This window comes from Mirounga leonina, unplaced genomic scaffold (genome assembly GCF_011800145.1).
Source record: "Mirounga leonina isolate KUSES-001 unplaced genomic scaffold, KU_Mleo_1.0 Mir_106, whole genome shotgun sequence".
In the NCBI taxonomy this organism is placed as follows: domain Eukaryota; kingdom Metazoa; phylum Chordata; class Mammalia; order Carnivora; family Phocidae; genus Mirounga; species Mirounga leonina.
Window position 1 is genome coordinate 4,609,483 of NW_023270232.1, and position 26,491 is coordinate 4,635,973.

The 26,491-nt window shown below is 40.4% G+C and overlaps 1 protein-coding gene across 1 annotated transcript in view; it reads left to right on the forward strand.

The window, feature by feature from the left end:
- LOC118018069 (KIF-binding protein) overlaps positions 1-18,171 on the forward strand; it is a 41,891-nt gene extending 23,720 nt beyond the window's left edge. Inside the window, exons 3-7 of the mRNA XM_035016548.1 lie at positions 3,827-3,906; positions 4,224-4,407; positions 7,076-7,163; positions 12,545-12,660; positions 17,151-18,171. Of these exons, the coding sequence (XP_034872439.1) occupies positions 3,827-3,906; positions 4,224-4,407; positions 7,076-7,163; positions 12,545-12,660; positions 17,151-18,026 (1,344 nt within the window). The 3' untranslated portion in view covers positions 18,027-18,171. The remainder of the gene's footprint in view (positions 1-3,826; positions 3,907-4,223; positions 4,408-7,075; positions 7,164-12,544; positions 12,661-17,150) is intronic.
- The last annotated feature ends 8,320 nt before the right edge of the window (positions 18,172-26,491 follow it).

Sequence of the window (26,491 nt, forward strand, 5' to 3'; positions counted from 1 at the left end):
TTGTCTTTTTTGATAATAGCCATTCTGACAGGTGTGAAGTAATACCTCAGTGTAGTTTTGATTTGCATTTCCCTGATGATTAGTGATGTTGAACATCTTTTCATGTATTTACTAGCCATCTGTATGTCTTTTTTTGAATAATGTCTATTTAGATCCTCTGCCCATTTTTAAATCAGATTGGTTGGGTCTTTTTGCTATTGAGTCGCATGAGTTTTTTATATATTTTGGATATTAACCCCTTCTCAAATACGTGATTGCAGAAATTTTCTATTTGGTAGGTTGCCTTTTCATTTTGTGTTTGGGTTCCTTCACTCTGTAGAAGCTTTTTAGTTTGTTATATTCCCACTGTTGATATTTTACTTATTTAACAAACATTTAAGCACTTATTTATAGTACCTGCAGGCACTATTACAAATGATTTACCAGTTTTAACTCATTTAATCCTCATGACAACTTATAAGGTAGATACTTTTATTATTCCTATTATATAGATGAGGAAAAAGCAGCACACTAGATTGTGACTTGCCCAAGGCCACACACTAAGAAGTGGTGAAACTGGGATTCTGACCCACATAATCTGATTCCAGAACCCATACTTTTAACCACTACACTGTATTGTCTCAGTAATTGGACTTAGTCTAAAATACAAGTTTGAGCTGCTTCTTTAAGAACTGGTAGTGTAGGGGCACCTGGGTGGCTCAGATGGTTAAGCGTCTGCCTTTGGCTCAGGTCATGATCTCGGGGTCCTAGGCTTGAGCCCCACATCGGGCTCCCGGCTCAGTGGGGAGTCTGCTTCTCCCTCTCCCTCTGCCTCTCTGCCTCTCCCCTTGCTTGTGCCCTCTGTCTCAAATGCATAAAAAAATATATATATAGGAAAAAAAAAAGAATGGAATGCCTGGGTGGCTCAGTTGGTTAACCATCTGCCTTAGGCTCAGGTCATGAACCCAGAGTCCTGGGATCAGATCCCGCAGCAGGCTCCTTGCTCAGCAGGAGTCTGCTTCTCCCTCTGCCTGCCACTCCCCCTGCTTGTGCTCTCTCTCTCTCTCTGACAAATAAATAAGTAAAATAAAAAAAATAAAAAAAACTGTGTAGTATGTAGAGGACTTCCATAACTATACCAAAAGGATAACAAGTAAAAGGAATGTGCTGTGAGCAGAGGCATAGACGGAACATTCCTATTTGCTTTGTCAGTTTAAATCACTAGACATGTATTGTTTTTACTATGTGCCAGATACTGTGCAAAATGCTAGGGAATCAAATAGGAATAAAATATGGTCCCTACCCATAACAAGCTACCCCTAGAGGATAAAGATTGGAGCAAATCAGCATGTTAATTATATCCCCAAGGATTTTCTTTTTAAGATTTATTTATTTACTTGAGATAGAGAGGAAGAGAAAACACAGCAGGGGGTGGGGTGGGGCAGAGGGAGAGGGAGAAGCACACTCCTTTCTGAGCAGGGAGCCCAACACAGGGCTCGATCCCAGGACCCTGAGATCATGACCTGAGCCAAAGGCAGATGGCAGATGCTTAACTTACTGAGCCACCCAGGCACCCTCCTGCCCACCCCCCGAACCAAGAAATTTTAGAATGTACATTTTAAAAGTCATGGTGCTTCTTCTACCTTGGTGTTTTAACTTTCCTCCTAACGTACTAAGAAGAGGAGCAGAGCACCACAAAGCCAAATGGAGATGTTACTTTCTGTTCTGAACAAAAGATTCACAACAGCCGTGTTCAGGTTTTGAAAAGGAAAGAAAGCTTTATTATTACTGTAGAAACCTAATAGAAACAGAAGAGGAAAGGAATCTATACATAGATGAAGGTAATAGTAGGCAATAAATGAGAATAAGGCAAAATTACATCACGTTGAGTACTTACAACATCCAATCTCGTTAGCTGGGGAAGCCCCGTGGAAACAGCCAGGCTGGAGTCCCAATGGAGAGGCCTGGGTGGAGCATCCTCCCCCTAGGTGAGACTTCTAACTGACCTCATAAGGGCCATATTTATAGGGCAAATGATGGGGCTTGAGTTAAACATGGTTTGCTTACATGCCGTGTGGAGCGAGCTGCATTTCTGTTACTATGTTTTTATATTTTCAAGGAGCCTAGGGTATGTTTGTCTGCCTCCTCTCTCGGATCCCATTCCAGGGGTCCAGCCCAGCCTGGAGCAGGAGGGGATGTGAGACAAGATTTGTAGCTCTTGGCATCCAGAACAGAAGGGCCAGTTCTGGGCTGGAGGCCAGATAATCTATTTCAAACAACCAAGCTCCCAAGGTTATTCACATAGCATGAATCTCAAAAACATTAGCCTGCCTGTGTATGTGCAGGTCTAGGTGGTCAGTTATGTGTGACAGATCACAGAAACATCTATCCATATAGAACACCCTCCTTTCATGATTTTAGGCTCACACTCTTATACATGAAATTGTTCATTTAAAATGTGAAGATCCGGGATGCCTGGGTGTCTCGGTCGGTTAAGCGTCTACCTTTGGCTTGGGTCATGATCTCGGGGTCCTGGGATCGAGTCCTGCATCAGACTCCCTGCTCAGCGAAGAGCCTGCTTCTCCCCTGCCTGCCTCTCACCTTGCACTCTCTCTCTTGCTCTCTGACAAATAAAATCTTAAAAAAAAAAAAAAAAAAAAAAGGTGAAGATCCAGGCCAGCTGGGTGCCTCAGTCGGTTTAGCATCTGACTCTTGATTTCAGCTCAGATCATGATCTCAGGGTTGTGAGATTGAGCCCACGTTGGGCTCTGTGCTTGACATGAAGTCTGCTTAAAATTCTCACTCTTTCTCTCCCTCTGTCCTTCCCCCGCCCTCAAAAAATGTGTAGATACCAAACACTTATGATATTTCATTAGTATTAATATAGAAACATAAAACATATCAGACTTTTTGTACTGAGTTATACCTGTGTTTTAGTTCAGAGAAGAGAGTGGTTTGATTTAGGGTTATATATAACATGTGGTAGCTGTAACAATGAAATATGTATAGAAAATAATACATTGATTAATTCCCTTCATCAAAAAAGAGTAAGCATATTTTTTTTTTAAAGAGTAAGCCTATAAACAGCCCTCAAAATTATTGAGATCTTGGGAGAATTACTTATCTATTGTGTTTGCTTTCGGCCTTGCTTCCTGTCTTAGTCATTTTTACTTTCTGTAAATTCTAGGAACCCAAGTTGTGATACTTTTAGCATTTACATCCAGAATGTAAGATCATATTTTTAAAAATGGAAGGCATTTTTGCTATTTGAAGTTTAACGAATTCACTTTAAAGCAAGGCTGGTCTTGTGGATAGGTCTGTCCTCACAGAAGTAGATGAGGCAGTAGTGGTGCTCTTTCAGAGGGCTTAAGATGGTATTATAAGTGACTTACATGTATTAACTCATTGAATCCTCATAGCAATCTTATGAGGGAATTTTATCAATGAGAAAACAGAAGCACAAGAGATTGGGTGACTTGGCCAAGGTAACACACAACAGAAACACTGATTTTATTGCCTCTGTATTAAAAGGGGGCAATCTATATACTTTTCTCATTCCCTTGAGAAAAAAGGCAAATTGGTAGATCTTTTTTTAGTATATTTGAGGTTCACCTCCCACAGCAGTTAAAATTTTGTCAACTGTGAGCTTCTAGGCAATCATCTTTTATTTGTTTGACTCTTTAAAATTTTATGGTTAAGAAAATTACTTCTTGGGTAACATGAAAAGGAACTGGTAAAAAATGAAATATACTGGGCTTTAAAAATTTGATTTCTCCAGTTTCTCCAGAGGAGGGCGCTTGGTGTTTACAGTTTAAAATTTTAGAGTTTTGTTTTTCTTTAATTGTAGATTGGGAGTCCTCCTCTTGATCCTACTGAGCATTTTCTTCCTGAAGAAGAGAAACTTACTGAACAAGAGAGATCAAAAAGGTGAGTAGGTACAGAAATCTGCTCTCACAGGTAATTCCACATAGTATAGATAAGATGATTGTTCCAAAAAGCACAGTATTTTCTCTTTTGAGACACTCCTAAAGTTACAGAATGTGGATTCTGACATGGATTTTAAAATGTCCATTTGCCACTTACTAGATATATGACCCTGTTCAAATCTGAGGCTCCGTTTTCCTTATCTGTCAGATAGATGCAATAGCCATACCCAAATCAAAGGGTTGGTGAGACGACCAAGCTATATGAAAGTTCCTTATAAATTGTAAACCATTATACAAATATTTACTTTTTCTTCATAGATTTGAGAAGGTTTATACTCATAACCTCTATTACCTGGCTCAAGTCTACCAGCATATGGAAATGTTTGAGAAGGCTGCTCATTATTGTCACAGTACCCTAAAACGGCAGCTTGAACACAACGCCTACCATCCTATAGAGTGGGCTATTAATGCTGCTACCTTGTCGCAATTTTACATCAATAAGGTAAGCTTCTCAAATAGTTGTCTAACAAAGTTACTGCTAGTGTGTGTAAAAATAGAACGAGGAGTACCTTGAAAATGTCATCTTTTAAAAACAGGTAGCTTGTATTTTACGCTGTAAACTGGACAGAAAAATGCAGCCCAGTTTGCCAGTATATTAGACTTTTGTAGCTTTTTGTTGCATTAATCCTTTTGAATCGTAAGATGCTGAATTTTGTCTTTGTCTTACATGCTGCTAGCCCTAAAATTACATGTTAGTTACCTAAGACCATCTTTTTTGATACAGAACAGTATCAATTCATTCTATTGAGATGTTACCTTAAATTGCAGAGTTTATCTTATAGATACAGCTTTATCTTTATACCGTGGTAATCTGGTAACTATGAGGATTTGTCCGAGGAAGTTGACTGTTAAATGTGGGCTTCGATAAAAGCATGTGATCCATTTCAGTTATTCTTTAGAATTAACTCCTCCATAGTAATTTTTCTCTGTTGGAAATGTCTCTGCTCAGTTCCAGAGTTGTCGCTCTTTATGATACACTTCTTCTGGAGGATTATACAGAACAAACTTGAGCTTCTCAGTTGTTTATCACAATTATTCAGAATCATGTTGGTATATTTTCAATTGGACTATTTATTCCTTTCTTCCCTAAGAGTTTTAATGCTGAAACGCTTTTCAGCCACCTTTCCCAGCCAGATTTTCGATTAATCCTCAGTAAGATATTCAACAATAGAAATTACTTTTACTTGTATTTCTGATTCACTCTGAAATATCGGTAATTCTTTGCTTATCAGAGTTCCTTCTTTAAATCTCTCTGGTTACCTACTGCCATATCCTTACTGGGCCTTTGTCCTTTCTAAGCTTTTTGTTAGTGCTGGTTCTGTAAATGCGCCCTATGTTTAAAGTATTGTCCCACCGAATTTCATTCAGAAAAGCTATTAGCAGGCGAGAAAGGGCTGTGGTGACTGCAGCATCGCTTCTAGGACTTTGGTCTAAGATCAAGCGTGTAAGTAACGCTGTCGCGTCTGTTGGAGCATTCAGTTAAACCTAACTGTCATGAATCCATTTCATCGTGCTCATCATCAGAAGTGTTATCGGTGCCTCTGCTTGTGGCGCCTTCTTTTATAGCTTCCAGAGGCCCCTTACTTGTTTTGTTTAGCAACTTTAAAGCCACGTATTCACTGTGATTTTAATTAACACCTTAAACTCCACCAATATTAATAGTACTAAGATATCTAGATATTAATTCGAAGTGTAAGAAAAAATTTAAAGTTGTTAAGCATTGCTTATGTGGAGCATGCAGTAATTTTCACGAGTACCTCCCCCACCCTGTGCTTTTTTTTTTTTAAACCAAAATGTTTTATAAGTTTTTGTTACAACTAGCTGAGTTATATTGTAAATAGAGATTTGAACCATTTTCTTTAAAACAATGCAGTTGTCATTTATATCATTCTCATCTTCATCCGGTTCCAGTGATGAGGTTTTGCTACTTGATGTGTCCCCACCTGGCAGGTGCTAAAGTCCCACATTTACCAGCCACCTTGAGGGCACAAGGCACTCGCTGTCGTAGCAGTGACTGCTTGCAGGGAACCAGTCTGACCAAAGCTGAAGTGATAAAGATGGGTAAGGGATAGTAGAGGGACAGTTAAAGCTTCTTCGTGTAAACTGTAACTTTCTTTGGGCTTCGGAGGTGTATACCAACATTCTGATCTATAGATTATGTTGCTGGGCTAATACTGTACACAGTACCCAGCTATTCTCAAGGTGGCTTCTGAATTTGCTATCATGGAGAGGTACGTTTAATGCCGAGATTTTAAAGTCATAGCCAACCATGAAAAATCTTCTCAACAAAATGAGGTATTATTAATATGAACTAGACATTTAATTGATGAGGGTGGCTTCCAACTAAAAGTTGGACTTTAACTTTGTATTTCTGCTGGGTTGGTCCTGTGACTTACATGATAAATGCAAAATGTTTATATTAACAAAGAGATCTTCTCCAAGTGAGTGAGAACTTTACCATGCCCAAATTTGTATTAGGAAGTCTTCAAGTGTGTTGGTAAAACAATTGCAGAAAGTTCATCTGTGGAGATCTGTTAACTTCAAAACTCGGTGGGAATCCACATTCATTATATGTAAATTCCCCAAATTCTAGGAGACAGGAATCTCTTCCTATCCATATTTACCCTTTTTTGCCTTTGAAGTAGGATATATAGAGAGATCTCTAAACCTCAGAAAATTAAATCTCCAAGTCCTCTGACAAGGGACACATTTATCACGCATGGCATTTTGGCTATGTGGATTGAACCTAAAGGACTGTCTGAAGCACTCTCAGTCTAGGATGATAGGCATTCTTGAATTATACTTATTGATAACTGGAAGAGAGCTAACTTTGAGTTCAGTCAGCAGTTGTCTCTCAGCCAGTTTGGATTATTATTACGAGTTTGAGGGCATTGTTATTTTAATATTTGAGGTGGCTTTTTAACCAGAGAATACATGTCATATACCTTCTTAATGTTCAGCAACCACACAGGGTCTCCTTAGGTCTCCTTACCTAATACTATATACCTAAAGCTATAAAGCTTTTCTCATATTAGAAGACTTTATGTAAGTGTTAATTGCAAATAAGGTTGGGTGATAATTGCACTTACTCTTGTTTATTTCCTCAACAGCTATGTTTTATGGAGGCCAGGCACTGTTTATCTGCTGCTAATGTCATTTTTGGTCAAACTGGAAAGATCTCAACAACAGAAGACAGTAGTAAGTTCATATATGCATGTTTTATTACACAGCTTTTAAAAAACATTTTTTTTTTTTTAAGGTTTTATTTATTTGAGAGAGACAATGAGATAGAGCATGAGAGGGGGGAGGGTCAGAGGGAGAAGCAGACTCCCTGCCGAGCAGGGAGCCCGATGCAGGACTCGATCCCGGGACTCCAGGATCATGACCTGAGCCGAAGGCAGTTGCTTAACCAACTGAGCCACCCAGGCGCCCCTTAAAAAACATTTTGAAATCATTTTAAATTTTAGAAAATTCAAGAACAGAACAAAGAACTACCGTAGCCTTTCTCAAGTCACCAATTTTTAATAATTGCCTCATTTGCAATCACATTTTATTGTTCAGAAGCATTTGAGAGAAGATTGCATTCATTAGCCTCCTTTACCCTTTTGATACTTTAGTGTATATTTCCTAAGAATATTTTCTTACATAATCATAGAACAGGAAATATAACATTGATACAAATCTCTTATCTATAATGCATATTTCCTTTTCATTAATTATCCCCGTAATGTCCTTTCTAGTACTAGAGTATCCAATTCATGATTTTGTACTGCATTTATTTATTTTTTTTTTAAAGATTTTTATTTATTTATTTGATAGAGAGCGAGAGAGGGAACACAAGCAGGGGGAGTGGGAGAGGGAGAAGCAGGCTTTCCTCTGAGCAGGGAGCCCGATGTGGGGCTTAACCCTAGGACTGTGGGATCATGATCTGAGCCGAAGGCAGATGCTTAACGGCTGAGCCACCCAGGTGCCCTTCGTACTGCATTTAATTGTCACATCTCTTTACTGTCCTTTGCTCTGGAATAGTTTCCCAGCCATTCTTTCTCTTTCATTCACAGACATTTTTGAAAAATATAAGCCAGTTATTACATTAGATTTCCATAAGTTGGTGTTTGATGTTTCCTTAAGCTAAGAATCAGATGACACATTTTTGGTTGGCATCCTGCATAAGTGATGTGTCCAAATGTCTAGTTTTTAATTATAGTATTTTATTTAGTTTTAAAAATCACAGTTAACACGTATATTTGAGAAAATCAAAACCACAGTGAGATATCATCTCATACTTGTAAGAATGGCTTTTATGAAAAAGACAAGAAATAACAGGTGTTGGTGAGGATGTGAAGAAAAGGGAACCCTTGTGCACTGTTAGTGAGAATGTAAATTGGTGTAGCCACTGTGGAAAACAGTATGGAGGTTCCTCAAAAAATTAAAAATAGAAATAACATACAGTTCCGTAATTCCACTTCTGGGTATTTACCCAGAGAAAAAGAAAACACTAATTTGAAAAAATATATGTACCCCCATGTTTACTGCAGTATTATTTACACAGTCACCAAGATATGAAAACAACTTAAATGTCCGTTGATGGATGAGTGGATAAAGAAAATACGGTGTATATGTACAGTGGATTATTATTCAGAAAAAAAAGAGAAAAAGAAAAATCTTTTTTAGCAGAAGATATAAGCTTCCAGTTATAATTAAGTTGGGAATGTAATGTACAGCATGGTGATTATAGTTAATACTGTATTGCATATTGAAATTTGCTAAGAGGGTATATCTTTAAAGTCTCAATGCTGGAGCGCCTGGGGTGGCTCAGTCGTTAAGCGTCTGCCTTCGGCTCAGGTCATGGTCCCAGGGTCCTGGGATCGAGCCCTGCATCGGGATCCCTGCTCCGCAGGAAGCCTGCTTCTCCCTCTCCCACTCCCCCTGCTTGTGTTCCCTCTCTCGCTGTGTCTCTCTCTGTCAAATAAATAAAAAATCTTTAAAAAAAAAAAAGTCTCAATGCAAGAAATATTGAACTGTGTATGGTCATAAATATTAACTAGACTTACTGTGAAGATCATTTTGTAATATATACAAACATCAAATCATTATGTTGTGTGTATGAAACTAATATATAGTTGATCCTTGAATAATGGGGGGGTTAGGGGTGCCTATCCCCTGTGTAGTTAAAAATCCATGTTTAGGGGCGCCTGGGTGGCTCAGTTAAGCGTCTGCCTTCGGCTCAGGTCATGATCCCAGGGTCCTGCGATCAAGTCCCACACTGGGCTCTCTGCTCAGCAGGAAGCCTGCTTCTCCCTCTCCCATTCCCCCTGTTTGTGTTCCCTCTCTCACTGTCTCTCTCTCTGCCAAAAAAAATCCATGTATAAATTTTGACTCCCCAAAACTTAATTACTAAGAGCTTACTGTGGACCAGATGCCTTACCATAATAAACAACACATATTTTGTATGTTATATGTATTAATACTCTATTCTTACAGTGAAATAAGCCAGATAAAAGAAAATGGGAAAATCATAAGGAAGAGAAAGTACCTTTACAGTGCTATACTGTAAAAAAATTCATGTATAAGTGGACCTGTGCTGTTCAAACCTCTGTAGTTCAGGTCAACTATAATGTCATATATCGGTTGTATCTCAATTTTAAAAAAAGATTGGTACTTTTTACTATTATAAAATCAGTAACATATCTACATAGGGCCCCTGAGCACATTTTACTAAGTTATCAACCCAATAACTTTTGCTTCCAAACCTTAAGGAAGTCAAGTACCCAGATCCACAAGCTATTTCTGAAAGAGAAAGAAAAAGGACTTCGTATCTAAGTACAAGTTGCAGAGTACAGTCAGTCCTCGTTATTTGTGGATTACGTATTTGCGGATTCACCTCTTGCTACAATTTACTTGTAACCCCAAACTCAGTACTCGAGGTACTTCTGTGGTCATTTGTGCAGAACAACAAAGAAGTTGAGTCATCTGAGGTTGCACGTTCCCAGCTGATGTTGAACAAGGCAACGCTCACCTTCTTGTTTCAGTCTCATATAGTAAATAAGTGTCCTTTCTGTGGTTTATTCAGTCCCATTCTTCATATTGTTGTGTTTTTTTTTGTAATTTCATTGTTTAAAATGGCCCCCACGTAGGGGCGCCTGGGTGGTTCAGTCGTTAAAATGGCCTCCACGTAGTGCCGAGGTGCTGTCCGGTGTTTGTAAACACATGAAGGCTGTGACTGCCTTATGGAGAAACTGCAGTGTTAGATAAGACCCATTCAGGCACAAGTTAGAGTGCTATTGGTCCTGAGCTCAGTGTTAATAAGCCAACAATATATACTAAATAAGGGGTCGCTAAACAGAAATACACATGAAATAAAGTTATACATATTGATCAGTTGGTGAAAATAGGACCAGAAGCCCATGGGAATCTAACCCTGTATTTTCCCAAGGAGTGGTGTTTCAGCATTTGCTAATAATTCTGTGTTCACAGTGACTTTATAGACCATAACTACCACGGATAATGAGAATCGACTGTATGTTGTTCCTTAGTTTTACTGTTAGAGATAAAAACCACTTTTTTGGGGCGCCTGGGTGGCTTAGTTGGTTAAACGTCTGCCTCTTGATTTTGCCTGACGTCATGATCTCAGGGTCGTGGGATCGAGCCCCATGTTGGGCCCCCCGCTCAGCAGGGAGTTTGCTTGAGATTCTCCCCCTCTCTCCTCTCTTTCCCTCCCTCTGCTCTCTGTCTCTCTCAAATAAATAAACAAATCTTAAATAACAAACCCACTTTTTCTGCTGAAATAAATATTCATCTAAAGGAGACAGTCCAACCCACCAGTGCCATGCTTCCGTGTTGCTTGGGAGGCTAGCGACTTGACTCTCTCCCTGTAGAGCTGGGCACTGTGACTGTTGTACTTGGTGTTGGTGGCACACCCATGTAGATGGAAAAAGGTAGACTACAGAGGAAAGTTTAATGCGGTACTGCATTAAATCTAATATGGTGATGGAAAATGTTATTTCATGTTACAAAGGATTTTTTTTTAAAGATTTTATTTATTTATTTGACAGAGAGAGACATAGCGAGAGAGGGAACACAAGCAGGGGGAGTGGGAGAGGGAGAAACAGGCTCCTTGCTGAGCAGGGATCCCGATGCGGGGCTCGATCCCAGGACCCTGGGATCATGACCTGAGCTGAAGACAGATGCTTAACGACTGAGCCACCCAGGAGCCCCAGGATTTTTTTTAAATAGTGAAAACCAAAATAATTTAAATGATGAAATTTATTTATTTATTTACATTGTCATTTTATTTATTTTTTAAGTACTCTCCATGCCCAGTGTGGAGACCAGTGTGGGGCTTGAACTCACAACCCGGAGATCAAGACCTGAGCTGAGATCAAGAATTGGATTCTTAACAGACTGAGCCACCCAGGCGCCCCAAATCATGAAAAATCTTAAAATAAATTTTTTCTTTTAAAAAGGAATGCCCTCGGGACGCCTGGGTGGCTCAGTCGGTTAAGCGTCTGCCTTCAACTCAGGTCGTTATCCCAGGGTCCTGGGATCGAGTCCCGCATCGGGATACCTGCTCAGCGGGGAGCCTGTTTCTCCCTCTCCCACTCGCCCTGCTTGTGTTCCCTTTCTCACTGTGTCTCTCTGTCAAATAAATAAATAAAATTAAAAAAAAAAAGAGGAATGCCCTCCACAGATGTAACTTAAATATTTTGGTAAAACTGGACATGGGACTTGCATTACAAAAGGAAATAATTGGCCGTTCATTAAACCATATTCATCATTCTGAATATTAATTTGGGGGAAGCTTTGCACTCAGGACAACCTTTTAATTCATGAGAACTCTATTTCAATTTGAATTTCACTAAATTGGAATTTTTGACAAATTGATTAATAATTATGCTAACTTTCACCTTGTTTGACACTATTTCTCTTCTTTTTTTGAGAGACCATGTGTGCGTGCACAAACTTAGGGGAAGGGCAGAGGGAGGGAGAGAATCTTTTTTTTTTAGATTTTATTTATTTATTTGAGAGAGAGAGAATAGAGAATGAGAGGGAGAGGTAGAGAGAATCTGAAGCAGACTCCGCACTGAGCACAGAGCCTGATGTCAGGCTCGATCCCACAGCCTCGAGATCATGACCTTTGTTTAGATTTGTTTCTTATATAAGAAGTAAAAACAACAGAATTAGAAGAATGGTTATATTAGAAGAATAGTTATATAAAGTAGGGAACATCTATTTAATTGTAACAATGCTGTACTTAAAAATGTTAGAGTTGATAATGATATGAGTGATGTGTTAGTGGTATGATATATAAAGAAAAATCTATATTCAAAATTGAATATACATTGTGACCTTAGTTTTTACCAACAGATAACACAGAAGAAAAAACTAGAAAGAAATCTACAAAAATAATAGCAGTGAGTGCCTCTGGGTGGTAGGAATTTTGGGTCGGTTTTCCCCCCACTGCTTCAGTGAGAATCTGTTACTCTTAAATTCAGGGAAAAATGCTATAAAAAGAATGTAATACACAATGAAAATTGCGATTGTGACCATTAACTTAGGCAAATAATGTTGTGTGATTTTAGCTACTGAAGCTGAGGGAGATGTGCCAGAGCTTTATCATCAAAGAAAAGGAGAAATAGCAAGATGCTGGATCAAGTATTGTTTGACTCTCCTGCAGAACGCCCAGCTTTCCATGCAGGTAATGTAGTGAAAAGGTACCTTTTCTTTCCTAAATAAGCAGGATGGAAGTAAAAGCTTAAAATGGGAATTATGCTCATTGGGCTCACTGCATGTTTATTATGCAAAGCATGCAGAATGCTGTCAGATAGTTCTTGTTCTCCCATCTCTACCTTTTAGAGTCTTATCTATTTAAGGTCTATCTCAAATACCACTTCTTCCTTAAAGACTTTCCTTTGGGTAGAATATAAATTCCTTGAGAGGTGGGAGCTGTGTCATATTCACGGTATATCATTATCTCAGACATGGTAGGTTCTCAGTGTATTAATTGTTCAGTGTGTAATTTTTCATAGCCTACAGGTATCATTTCCCTTCTTTAAACTCCATAAAACATTCCTTGCCTGCCCTAAATCACTTAGATTTTGCTTTGTATTATCTCTATTCATATTCTCATCTTTTTTCCTTCACCTCTTCTTAGACTATAAGCAATCTAACCTTTATATACTTTTTTTTTTTAAGATTTTATTTATTATTTGACAAAGAGAGACACAGCGAGAGAGGGAACACAAGCAGGGGGAGTGGGAGAGGGAGAAGCCGGCTTCCTGCAGAGCAGGGAGCCTGATGCGGGGCTCGATCCCAGGACCCTGGGATCATGACCTGAGCTGAAGGCAGACGCTTAACAACTGAGCCACCCAGGCGCCCCTAACCTTTATATACTTTATACGGTATATATATTTATATTTATTTTATAAAAATATATATCTGGAAATAGCCCTGCCAGTTTATAGTGGTATGTTTGTGGCAATTTACTTAATCTCTCTTTGTCTCAATTTTCTCACAAAGGAGATGGAGATGATAACAGTACTTACCTAATAATGTTGTTATCAGAGTTAAATTAATATATATGCAAAGGGCTCAGAAAAGTACCCTAGACATACTAAGTCCTCAGTAAATGTTCATGGTCATCATCATCATTACTAATTCATACTGAATCCTAGCTTCTAACCACTAAGGAGGAAAGTAAATCCTTTGGATGCAGTATACTAAACATAGATATGTAGAAAACTTTCCTGGAGGAGTTATGCTTTTTTTTTTTTTGCATACATGCATTAAAATACAATAATTTTTACTAGTGATAATATAGAACCCATGAAACTACGAAACGAAAGAAAATCAAACAAACCACAAAACCCCAGAAGCATACATCGTGCAAGGATGAGAGCATTTTAGAGGTAGAGGGTAAAGGTGAGGCGTATTTGGGAAAGAAAGGAAGTAGGGAGAACTAGGAAGTTTTATGTCTAGAGAAGCTGGATCCAGGAAAAGCTGTCAGCTTTCTTCTGCTCAGAAAGCAGCCAGGAAAGCATCTAAATAAGCAAGCAGCCAGGAAGCAAGTAAGTAAATAAGATTTTGGAGACTTAGGGCTTGCATTTGAAGTAATTGTGCCAAGCAAAATACACCATCATTTAACTCATACCCTTCACTTAGTTGATGTTTTCCAGACTGGGCACCAGAACGTATCACCTGATTACTTGAAACTAATTAAAATAGTTGCCTGCTCTTAAATTACTCAGATTTTCCTTAATCTGACTTTGTTATTTTAACTTCATCCTTTGATTATCTGTTTACCTGAAAAGCCTTCTTCAATTCAAGCTTAAGACCTACACAATTTATGCCACCTCTATGCTAGTCGTTGTCCTAAAAGTGCAACTTTGGGGGCACCTGGGTGGCTCAGTCATTAAGTGTCTGCCTTCGGCTCAGGTCATGATCCCCGGGTCCTGGGATCAAGCCCCGCATCAGGCTTCCTGCTCTGCGGGAAGCCTGCTTCTCCCTCTCCCACTCCCCCTGCTTGTGTTCCCTCTCTCGCTGTCTCTCTCTCTTTGTCAAATAAAAAAATAAAATCTTTAAAAAAAAAAAAAGTGCAACTTTGTTCCACAAAGGAGAGACACATGCCGGAGGACATATAGGAGGAAGTAACATGTGAAGGATGCTCTGGGAATGAGTAGGAATTAGCTGGACCGGAGAAAAGAAGGCTCAGCATTCCAGCAAGCTGAGGCAGCATGTTTTGGGGCACAGGGAGCATGGTGTCTTAGGTGGGATGGGACAAAGGCCTGTGAGGCTGGAGCAGAGTAGGAGAGCACGTGATGTAAGATAGAGTTCAAAAGGGGCTGGAACCAGCAGGGCCTTCGAGGAGTGGAAGGCTTGAAGGGTTTTGGAACAATCGCTTAGGTGGCAGAGTGGAGAATGAATTGAGGGGAAGCAACAGTAGGGGAGGGAGATTAGTTAGAAGATCACTGGAGCCGTCCAGGTGGAATGTGAAGGGAGCTTGGTCTAGGATGGTGGGAGAAGAGATAAAGAGGAAAGAATGGATTCCAGAGGTATTTGGGAAACAAAATGTAAAGGACTTGGTGATAGATAGAAAGTGCAGGGTAAAGGGGAGAGGAGAGGGACATCTCAAGGATGATTCATTCCTAGGTTGTTGGCTATCCAGACTGATGGAGGCTTCTTCACTCAAACAGCACTAGAATAGGAAACAGCTGAAGAAGAATAGGAGTTCCATTGTGGACGTCCTGCAGATGAGGAGCCTTTGAGTGTTCTTAGAGGAGAGGTCATACAGGGAGCTGTAGCTGTGGGTCTGGAGCTTGAGAAGAGGTATGGGCTGTAGCTCTGTTTGTGAGTCACCCTCCCATGGATGACAGTGGCAGACGTGGGTATGAACAGAGTCATCCGTAGGGCAGTGCTGTCCAAGAGAAATAGAACACCAACCATGTATGTAATTTTCAGTTTTCTTTTTTTTTTTTTTAAGATTTTATTTATTTATTTGACAGAGAGAGAGAGTACAAGCGGGGGAATGGCAGGCAGAGGGAGAAGCAGGACCCTCCTGAGCAGAGAGCCCAATGGGGAACTCGGTCCCAGGACCGTGGGATCACAACCTGAGCCGAAGGCAGACGCTTAACTGACTGAGCCACCCAGGCGCCCCTGTAATTTTCAATTTTCTAATGGCCACATTAGAAAAGGAAAAAGGGTGAATTAACTTTATACTTTTTAAACCCAGATTATATTTAAAAAATTGTCATTTCTGTAGGTCATCAATATTAAAGAGATTTAAAATTATTTTTGAATTAAGTCTTAAAAATTGGATATATATGTTGTAAATACAGCCCACGTCTCAGTTTGAACAGTGCAGATCAAGAGACCATGTTGAGTGACAGGAAGAAAAGGCTTAGGGGTGGAGCATAGAGGGATCTGATGTTCAGTTTTATTGGCCAGGAAGAGAAAGATGAGCTTAGTTTTTTTGTTTTTTGTTTTTTAAGATTATTTATTTTAGAGAGAGAGTAGGGGTATGAGTGGGAGGAGGGGCAGAATGAGACGGAGAGAGAGAATCTCAAGCAGACTCTGTGCTGATCGAGGAGCCTGCCATGGGGCTTGATCCCAGGACCTATGAGATCATGACCTCAGCTGAAACCAAGAGTAGGACGCTTAACTGACTGAACCACCAGTGCACCCTCAGCTTAGTCTTTTTTTTTTTTAAGATTTTATTTATTTATTTGTCAGAGAATGAGAGAGAGAGAGTGCGTGCACAAGCAGGAAGAATGGCAGGCAGAGGGAGAGGGAGAAGCAGGCTCCGCGCTGAGCAAGGAGCCTGATTCGGGGCTCAATCCCAGGACCCTGGAATCATGACCTGAGCTGAAGGCAGACGCTTAACCGACTGAGCCACACAGGCGCCCCCCGCTCAGTCTATTTTTTAAACCATTTTACCTTTTTTTTTTTTTGACCTGAGGGGTAGGAGGAGATAACTTTGATGGTAGATTTAACTGTGTCTTCACTTTAGTGTCTTTGAGACCTGGACATTTCTCTGTATTTCACTAAATAACTTCTAGCATAAACATCGTATCATTAATCTTAATGGCATCTCAGTGCAATATTTTTAGGGTGTAGATTACAGTCTTACTCTAATATTAAAATACTAATAATTTATTACACGTATATAATGTTTCACAGTCTCTAAAGTTCTTTCATATGCATTTATCTTACCTGAAGGAGAAACTATAAATGAGTTTTAGTTCCCCAGAGAGGAAAGTCATATGTAAGCAGCTTATTTGATTTATACCTTTTCCTATTTCTTACATTTTTTTTTAAAGATTTTATTTATTTATTTGACAGAGAGAGTGAGAGAATAAACAGGGGGAGCAGTAGAGGGAGAGGGAGAAGCAGGCTTCCCACTGAGCAGGGAGCCCGATGTGGGGCTTGATCCCAGGACCCTGAGATCATGACCCAAGCTGAAGGCAGACACTTGACCATCTGAGCCACCCAGGTGCCCCTATTTCTTACATTTTTAATACAATTGAAATACAATTTTAGAAGAAAGAAGTCTTAAAAGATGTGTAAGATTATAGCACCTCCATAAACCCAGCTGAGAAAGAGGGCATTCTTTTCTTTCCTCTTAAGTTTGCCATAATATTATTCAACAGCAGATCAGTGTCCTATCTCACCATAATGTATTTTTTCTTTCAGGACAACATAGGAGAGCTTGATCTTGATAAACAATCTGAACTTAGAGCTTTAAGGAAAAAAGAATTAGATGAGGAAGAAAGGATGAGGAAGAAAGCTGTACAGTTTGGAGCTGGTGAGCTGTGTGACGTCATCTCTGCGGTGGAAGAGAAAGTGAGCTATCTGAGACCTTTAGATTTTGAAGAAGCCAGAGAACTGTTCTTACTGGGTCAACACTATGTCTTTGAGGCAAAAGAGTTCTTTCAGATTGATGGTTATGTCACTGACCATATCGAAGTGGTCCAAGACCACAGTGCTCTGTTTAAGGTACTTGCCTTCTTTGAAACCGATATGGAGAGACGGTGCAAGATGCATAAACGGAGAATAGCCATGCTAGAGCCCCTCATTGTGGACCTGAATCCACAGTATTACCTGTTGGTCAACAGGCAGATTCAGTTTGAGATTGCACATGCGTACTATGATATGATGGATTTGAAGGTTGCCATTGCTGACAAGCTGAGGGACCCCGATTCACACATTGTAAAAAAAATAAATAATCTCAATAAGTCAGCACTGAAATACTACCAGCTCTTCTTAGACTCCCTGAGAGACCCAAATAAAGTCTTTCCTGAGCATATAGGGGAAGATGTTCTTCGCCCTGCCATGTTAGCTAAATTTCGAGTTGCCCGTCTCTATGGCAAAATCATCACTGCAGATCCCAAGAAAGAGCTAGAAAATTTGGCAACATCATTGGAACATTACAAATTTATTGTTGATTACTGTGAAAAGCACCCTGAGGCTGCCCAGGAAATAGAAGTTGAGTTAGAACTTAGTAAAGAGATGGTGAGTCTTCTTCCAACAAAAATGGAGAGATTCAGAACCAAGATGGCCTTGACTTAATAATCCTTGTTTTTAATGAAAGAAAATGTGCAATATCGAAGAGAGTTTTTCCCCTTAGTCAAACAAGCCCCATTCCATTGTGATGATTACCTTTCTAGCCAGATGAGTGCAGTTTGAACTTGACATAACAGACCAATTGTCTTTGCTAGGACCTTAATCAACATAAAGATAATTTATACCTAATTATGTAAATTGCCTTGTTAAGGTGACATGTGATTGGTATGTTAGATTGCTTGTTTCCTATTTAAGTAGAAACCTTTCCTGCCTCAGTTTCTAAAGGTAGGTTCTTTGTTGGCTAGTACTTGATAGATTTGTTAAGAGGAACGATTCTGGAGTTACATACCTGGTAGTCAAGCCTGTTAATTGAAAAGTAACTTCCTGTAGTTATTCTTCCCAAAATATTTACTTTCCTATTTCCCAGAGAAATGGCTCCTTTTCTGAAAACATCAAAAAACTAAGCTATGTTGTTGTAAAGTACTGTAAAGTAGTTTGTCTCATTTATAGAGGAAAAGGCCTTGTTGGAAATAAATTGACTTGTTTCACTAATAAAAGGTTCCATTTACTCTTTTGTTTTCTTGTAAGAATCAGTTTTATTTTTGACACTTCGAAGGTATTGCTCAACTTGAAGCCAGAGGAGAATTTTTCTTTGGCACCATCGCGCAGTTAGAAAACGTTAAAACCTCATTCGCTGAAGAAGTATTTGAGATAGTTTCTGTGCCAGAAGAATCTTATTGGCTGAGTTTCTTATAAGAGCATTTTGGTATATCTATAAACCTTCAAGCACTGTTGAAAAAGGACATGTACTTCAAAATAACATTGTTGATATATGTTAGTCATTTCAAGAAATGAAGACTTGAAATGGAGTCCCTATGAAGCACAAAATCAAGATCATTTGTGAGATTTTTTTTTTTTTTTTAAAGATTTTATTTATTTATTTGAGACAGAATGAGAGAGAGAGAGAGCACGTGAGAGGGGGGAGGGTCAGAGGGAGAAGCAGACTCCCCGCCGAGCAGGGAGCCCGATGCGGGACTCGATCCTGGGACTCCAGGATCATGACCTGAGCCGAAGGCAGTCGCTTAACTGACTGAGCCACCCAGGCGCCCCCATTTGTGAGATTTGATACAGAGAATAGCTCTGTATGTTGGCTTGCCTATTAATTTGCTTCACAAAGCCTAGGACTCAGTCAACTCTAAGATTCTGAAACATATAGGTGTGATAAACACCTTGCTTTTCCTCTGAGATCAATTTTTCAGGAAAAAAAATCAGCATAACAGCCATGTATAACTCACTCAGTATTTAATATTATTAAATGTCGACTGTGGGTCAGGTACTGTGTTCTCACTTTTCTAAGTATAAAGGATACTGTGATGAGCAAGATCAACAAGGTCCTGCACTCATGGAGCAAGTGAACAAATGAGCAAAGTGATTTCAGGTCATGAGTGCTATTAAGGAAGGAACCAGAGTGATACGGTAAACATTTAATAGGAAGGGGTGCCTAATTTAGCTATAGTGATCTGGAGAGGTCTCTGAAAATGTAGAAGGTGACATTGAGAACTAAATGGGGGGAAAAAGGCAGTAAAGATTCTGTGGTAGAGTATTCCAGAGTGTGCTAGGCACTCAGGCTGGAACAAGTTGAGGAAGGAATTTGGCATTTAAGAGATAGGAAAGGCCAGTGTGGCTGCAGCAGGTGAGGGTTGTGGAATGGGATGGAGTCAGGCAAGGATGGAGAGTCCAGATGGAGAAGGTTTTGTAGAGGAGGAGGAGGAGTTTGAATTTTACTCTAGGTACAGTGGGAAACTTTGTAGAATTTTAAAAGGAGAGTGGCATGATCTGATGGCATTTCTAAGAAATCACTCTGGCTTCTAGAGGAAGAATAAATTGGAGGGGGAGGGGCAGGCACCAGATGGGTAGGAACAGGGACACAAGCAGGGTTCCATTAAGATTAATCCGAGTGGTTTGGACTAGAGTGATAGAGTAGGGATGGAGAGGAGTGGACAAATTCAGTATGCAATTTGCAAATAGAATGACAGGACATGCTAAAGGATTAAATGGAAGACATGAAAGGAAAAGAAAAATCAGGAACCATATTAAGTTGGAGTGTGCAGGGGAAACGTGTGGTTGTGAGGGAATGAAGGGTTAGAATTAAGAGTTCTGTTTAGGTTATACTGTGTTTAGGATGTTAAGATACTTGAGATGAAATGATTGCTAATAAGTCCCCTAATCTGGCTCTAAAAGGAAAGTGAAGAGGATCAAGATGGGAGGGAAGGTTCATGGGGATAGTGATAACGACTCTGCGTCTCGGCTACTCTTATTTCTTCAACTCTTTCAAAAACTGATTCTAGAACAAATCCCCTTGTTACAAGCCTTTCTTGATATAGCCATTTTGCTACCAACCGATTCAATTTCATAACTTCATTTATCTAGTCATTCGCTATTTTTTTTTTTTTTTAAGATTTTATTTATTTAGTTGAGAGAGAGTGAGTGAGCACAAGCAGGGGGAGTGGCAGAGGGAGAGGGAGAAGCAGGCTCCCCACTGAGGAAGGAGCCCGATGCGGGGCTCCATCCCAGGACTCTGAGATCATGACCTGAGCCAAAGGCAGACGCTTACTCGACTGAGCCACCCAGGCGCCCTGTGGGGTTTTTTGATAAAGAAGTCCTTTGCAATTGTCTTTTCAGTCTTGCTAGCTTTAGACAACTAATAAGATAAAGGCATCGTTTATTCATTCCCTTGTTCAATAAGTGTGTACTGAATGCCTGCTATAAGAAGCCTGCGCATTACCTGTTAATCCTGAACAGTCATCTGAGAAGAACACTGAAATTTATATATGAATTTTAGGGTTTTCCTAACAGTGTAGGTTATGTTTTAGGGAAATCCTACTTATTAAGCACAGGTGTTTTTTTTAATTCCAGTATTTTTTTTTTTTTTAGATTTTTATTTATTTATTTGACAGACAGACACAGCGAGAGCAGGAACACAAGCAGGGGGAGTGGGAGAGGGAGAAGCAGGCTTCCTGCCGAGCAGGGAGCCCGATGCGGGGCTCGATCCCAGGACCCTGAGTTCATGACCTGAGCCGAAGGCAGTCGCTTAACCAACTGAGCCACCTAGGCGCCCCTTCTTTTCTGTTTTTGATTAGAAAATAGACCTGCCCACATTTCAGAGATTTATTTAATTATTTAAGTAAGCTCTACACCCAGAGTGGGGCTTGAACTCCACAACCCCGAGATCGAGTCGCATGGCCTACCAACGGAGCCAGCTGGGCACCCCAACCTGTCCACACTCCACATGCCGTTTGTTTTGGACAATTAAATTTCTTCTTATACTCAGGGGTTGGCAAACTTTCTGTAAAGGGCCAGACGGTAAATATTTTAGACTTTTTGGGCCATAGGGTCTATTGCAACTACTCAATCCTGCTGTAGACAATACATAAATGAATAAATATAGCTGTGGTCGAGTAAAACCTTAGGCAGGAAAACAGGTGGCAGCCGGATGGGCATAGTTTGCTAACTCTTGCTTTTACTGGTTTACTTTTGGAGTTTCTTCGTACCTTATATATAACATACCTATAAAAGCTAGTGTTACTGAGCACTATCTGATCTATTCCAGGCACTCTACTAAGTACTTTACATACATGTACAATATGTACATACATACATAATTGCCTCAAAAATTTTATGACATGTATACAATTACCCCCCTTTTACAGAATGTGAAACAGGCTTAGAGCTTCGGTGACTTACCCAAGGTCACACGGCTTGTAAGGGGCAGAGCTATTATTTGAACTAAGGTCAATATTCACATCTTCTACAAAGTTCACAAGTGGCTAGTTCTATGAGTTTTAGTTTCTTTTTTTTTTTTTTTTAGATTATTTATTTGACAGACACAGCGAGAGAGGGAACACAAGCAGGGGGAGTGGGAGAGGGAGAAGCAGGCTTCCCGTGGAGCAGGGAGCCGGATGCAGGGTTCAATCCCAGGACCCTGGGATCATGACCTGAGCCGAAGGCAGATGCTTAACGACTGAGCCACCCAGGCACCCCTATCAGTTTTAGTTTCAATGGACAACTACACTTCAAGTAAAACTGCTGACAAGCCATTAAGTTAGCCAGATTAACCAAAAATCACATATTGTCCAAACCATAGTTATATCTATATAGATTTTTTTTTTTTAAAGATTTTATTTATTTATTTGAGACAGAGAGAATGAGAGACAGAGAGCATGAGAAGGAGGAAGGTCAGAGGGAGAAGCAGACTCCCTGCTGAGCAGGGAGCCCGATGCGGGACTATCTATATAGATTTTTAAGATTATTTTGTAGCAAAGTAGCTGTTGCAGTATTTCCAAACTTTTCATAGCTACCCGCATTGCATGTCTGCTTTCAATTATCACAATCAGTTACTAGTTAGGAGATATGAAGAGAGAAAACTCAAATATGTCCGGGCAACCATATTTTCTAAATGGCCCAGTAGGTATAGATGTACTCATGTATAAGAGGCCATACGTAAATGGGCCTTTAGTCATTTTGTACTCTAGAGCCATGTAATCTTCTTAGGGAGGAAAAAAAATAATAATTGGAGGCCATAATATCCATTCAAATTGTTTTTATCATGACTTTTTATTATTATTAGACCTTGAGAAAATCTAGAATGGGAAAAAATTCAAGAAGGCAGCCAGGAACTATGTGTTAAGGAGGAATCCCAGAAAAAGTACAGTTCTCATAAACTCTCACCCAGATAACCCATACAACCCATGTTATCCAACCAGACTCTAAGCCAGTAACTTCTTTCTCAGAAAGGCCATGACCTAATACTAATATTTCATCCACAGGAAGTGACAGGAAGGCCTTGAACATGCCCTGTATGAAAACAGGGTTCAAAATTATCGTTAAGAAAACCAAAAAAACAGGGTGCCTGGCTGACTCAGCTGGTGGAGCATGTGACTCTTGATCTCGGGGTTGTAGGTTCAAGCTCCACGTTGGGTGTAGAGATTACTTAAAAATAAAATCTTTAACGGGCCCTGGGTGGCTCAATCGGTTGAGCATCTGACTCTTGGTTTTCGGCTCAGGTCATGATCTCAGGGTCGTGAGATCGAGCCCCACGTTGGGTTATGCACTGGGCGTGGAGCCTGCTTGGGATTCTTTCTCTCTCTCTCCTTCCCCACAGCCCCTCCCCCCACTTGTGTGTGCATGCTTGCCCCCCACCAAATAAATAAGTAAATAAATAAATAAAATCTTTAAAAAAAGAAAAAAAACCCCCAAAGAACCTGCTGGATGATAATGAGTTTCTGAGTCTGACATGACCCACGCAGCCACATACCAGCTATCGGCAGGGAGCTCTCCCCACCCCCCCCTTCTCCCCCCCTGCCTCCCCTCCCCGCTTCCTTCTGAATTATCTCTCTCACTCTCTCTCCACTGGTTATCTTAATCACTTTGCCTTTCCTGTTAGCACCCTCAGTCAGGTTTGGTTATCAAGAGACTCATCACTCTTGAAAGTCATCTATTACCTCATTTGGATGATTTTTATGCTTTTAATTTTCAGCCAAAACCTATTGCTTGGACCCTGAGAAAATGGTGCGATCATGTAAGAAATTGTAAAGAGAACAGGATAATCTCAATCTGCTCTACTGATTGTGTACAACTATGAGATGGCTTTCTGTTAGGAACTTATTGTCCTTTTAGACTCAAGAGTTTTGAACTCTGCTTCTGAGTATTTAATCCTTCATTTATGTTTTTCTGTGCACGGAGACCATAAAATCTCCTTACGTTTCATGGAGAGATGATTCTCAGGCTCCTCTGGAAGAACAGCTTAAGTTTCACTCGTCGAGGAGGTGCCAGAGTGTTCTAACTTGTAATGAATGGGCCTGCTTTTACCTCCTTAATTTGAACATAATGTGCATATCTTACCACGTCAAGTCAACAGAGCCTGTATGCCAAACAAGGAAGGCATGTTTGGAATGATCTGACCCGATATATGATTGTGCATTATAAATGTCACTTTGGGAGTCCTTGGGGGGCTTCAAGAGCTAGGCAGACGCCCACCAGGGCAGCTGATAAGGTAGGAGAGGCTTGGGTGACACTGTTCAGCAGAGATGGGACTAAGGTGCCGGAGACCAAATCACTAGGTTTCAAATATGAGCTCCAAATATTGCTAATTAACCTGCTTCTCACATGGGCTGCTGTGTTGTTCCAGGGTCAGCAGCAGGAATTTATTACTTAATAGTAGTTAATGACTGTTGGATAATTGGGATAATTATACTTAAGATCATAGGTTGTATTAGCACAAGCTATAGGGCAGTGTTTCCTAAAGTCCCAGGACCACCTGCATCAGAATCATTTATAGGTACTTAGTTAAAATGCAGATTCCCAGGCATGGCCCAGAACTAATCAGAAACTCTGGGGGTGGGATCCAGGAATCTACATTTTAGTAGAACCCCAGGTGATTCTTATGTGCAGTAAATACAAGAACCCCTGCTCTTAGACTTAAGAGAGGGAGGGTAGAGCTAGAGTGTACTGGAGCAGCTTTTCAGAGAGAAGCATCCAGAACCAGAAAATTACTCTGTGCCTTTGGTTCCCAAGGAGAACCTGGCCTGGGGACAGAGGGACAAAATGAGCATTCCCGGCAGTTTTAGGTGGCCAAGAAGCTGCAACTGTCTCTTCCAACTTCCCTAAGCACCTCCCTGCACTGGCAGAATTCTGTTGGGTGCATGCCAGTGAGGCGCTGAGACTGGTAACCACAGCTGGAGGTCTCTCAGGGCCCGAGGGGAAGCCTCCTGGTTGAGAGGGACTTTCTAATGACTCCTCAGGAATATTCTAGAATGCCTCAAGGGAGGCGAGAAAAAGGAAGGGTGGTTTGCCAAGCAGCAGTTCTTGGAAGATTTGGATGGAAATACCCAAATCGTTTTCCCTGTGGCGTGGTAATAGCTACTCTGAATATAGAGCCAGGACCGTCTCTCAGGAAATGGGCAAGTTTAGGGTGAAACAAATACAAGGGTTTCTTCGCTCTCACACCCTAAGAAAGACTGGCGACTGCTGGTTAAAAGAAAAATGGAGTGCCTGCTTATGAAGATGGAATCCTTTCTCCAATAGTAGACAGTGAGGCCCTTCCCTCAGGAAACCCACAACTTGCAGAATGGAGACAGGTGTGTAACTTGGACCTGCCATTAATACGGCCTTATTTGGAGGGGAGGAGAGTCACATGCCGGGTGGATGAGAACTTAGAACTCTGGATGAGAAAAATACAACCATCCCCTCATACGTCTTTAGCCTGGCACTCCAAGACGTCAGCATACGCACATACAGGGCGTGTAATCTAATATACCAGTATACGTGCACGCCGACTTAGCCCCTGACCGGGAGTCCCGGGACCTCCCTGCGGCTAAGCCCAATGGAAGCTTTCCAGGCCTCCTCACTCCTCACCTCCTGCCCATCCTTCCACCACTGCACTACTTCTACCTTGTCTGCTGCTGCTTGTGTTTTCTTTAACAGCCTTTTCCATCTATCACTATTAAATATGACGATACTTAGGATTTGACCTAGGTTCTCGGTCTCTCCAGGCAATGTCATCCATGCCTAGGGTACTGGTTATCATCAGTGTGTAGTTCTTAGTCTTTTTAGTTCACTAATTGCCGAATGTTACTCAGACACGCACATGATTACATTCATTTCCTTTTTTTTAAGTTAATTTATTTTTCTTATCCAAGTTTTTATTTAAATTCCAGCTAGTTAACGTACAGTGCAATATTAGTTTCAGGTGTAGAATTTAGTGACTCATCACTTCCGTACAACACCCGGTGCTCATCACAAGTGCCCTCCTTAATCCCCATCCCCTATGTCACCCATCCCCCTGCCCACCTCCCCTGTGGTAACCACTGGTTTGTTCTCTATAGTTAAGAGTCTTTTTCTTGGTTTGCTTCTCTTTCCTCTTTCTCTTTTTCCTTTGCTTATTTGTTATGTTTCTTAAATTCCACAGATGAGTGAAATCATGTGGTATTTGTCTTTCTCTGACTTACTTCGCTTGGCATAATACTCTCTAGCTCCATCCATGTTGTTGCAAATGGCAAGATTTCATTCTTTTTATGGCTAATATTCCATTGTGTATATATACCATTTATCCATTTGTCAGTCGATGGACACTTGGGCTGTTTCCATAATTTGGCTATTGTAGATAATGCTCCTGTAAACATCGGGTGCATGTATCCCTTTGAATTAGTATTATAAAAGCTACTTTAAATACTATTTTACAAAATCAATTTAAGAAATATGCCTAATTTAAAAATAGTTTCAAGAGGGGGCGCCTGGGTAGCTCAGTCAGGTTCTCGGGGTCCTGGGATTGAGCCCCACGTTGGGCTCCCTGCTCAGCGGGGAGTCTGCTTCTCCCTCTCCCTCTGCTGCTCCCCCTACTTGTGCTCTCTCTCTCTCAAATAAATAAGTAAAATCTTTAACAAAAATTAAAAAAATAAAAAAAATAGTTTCAA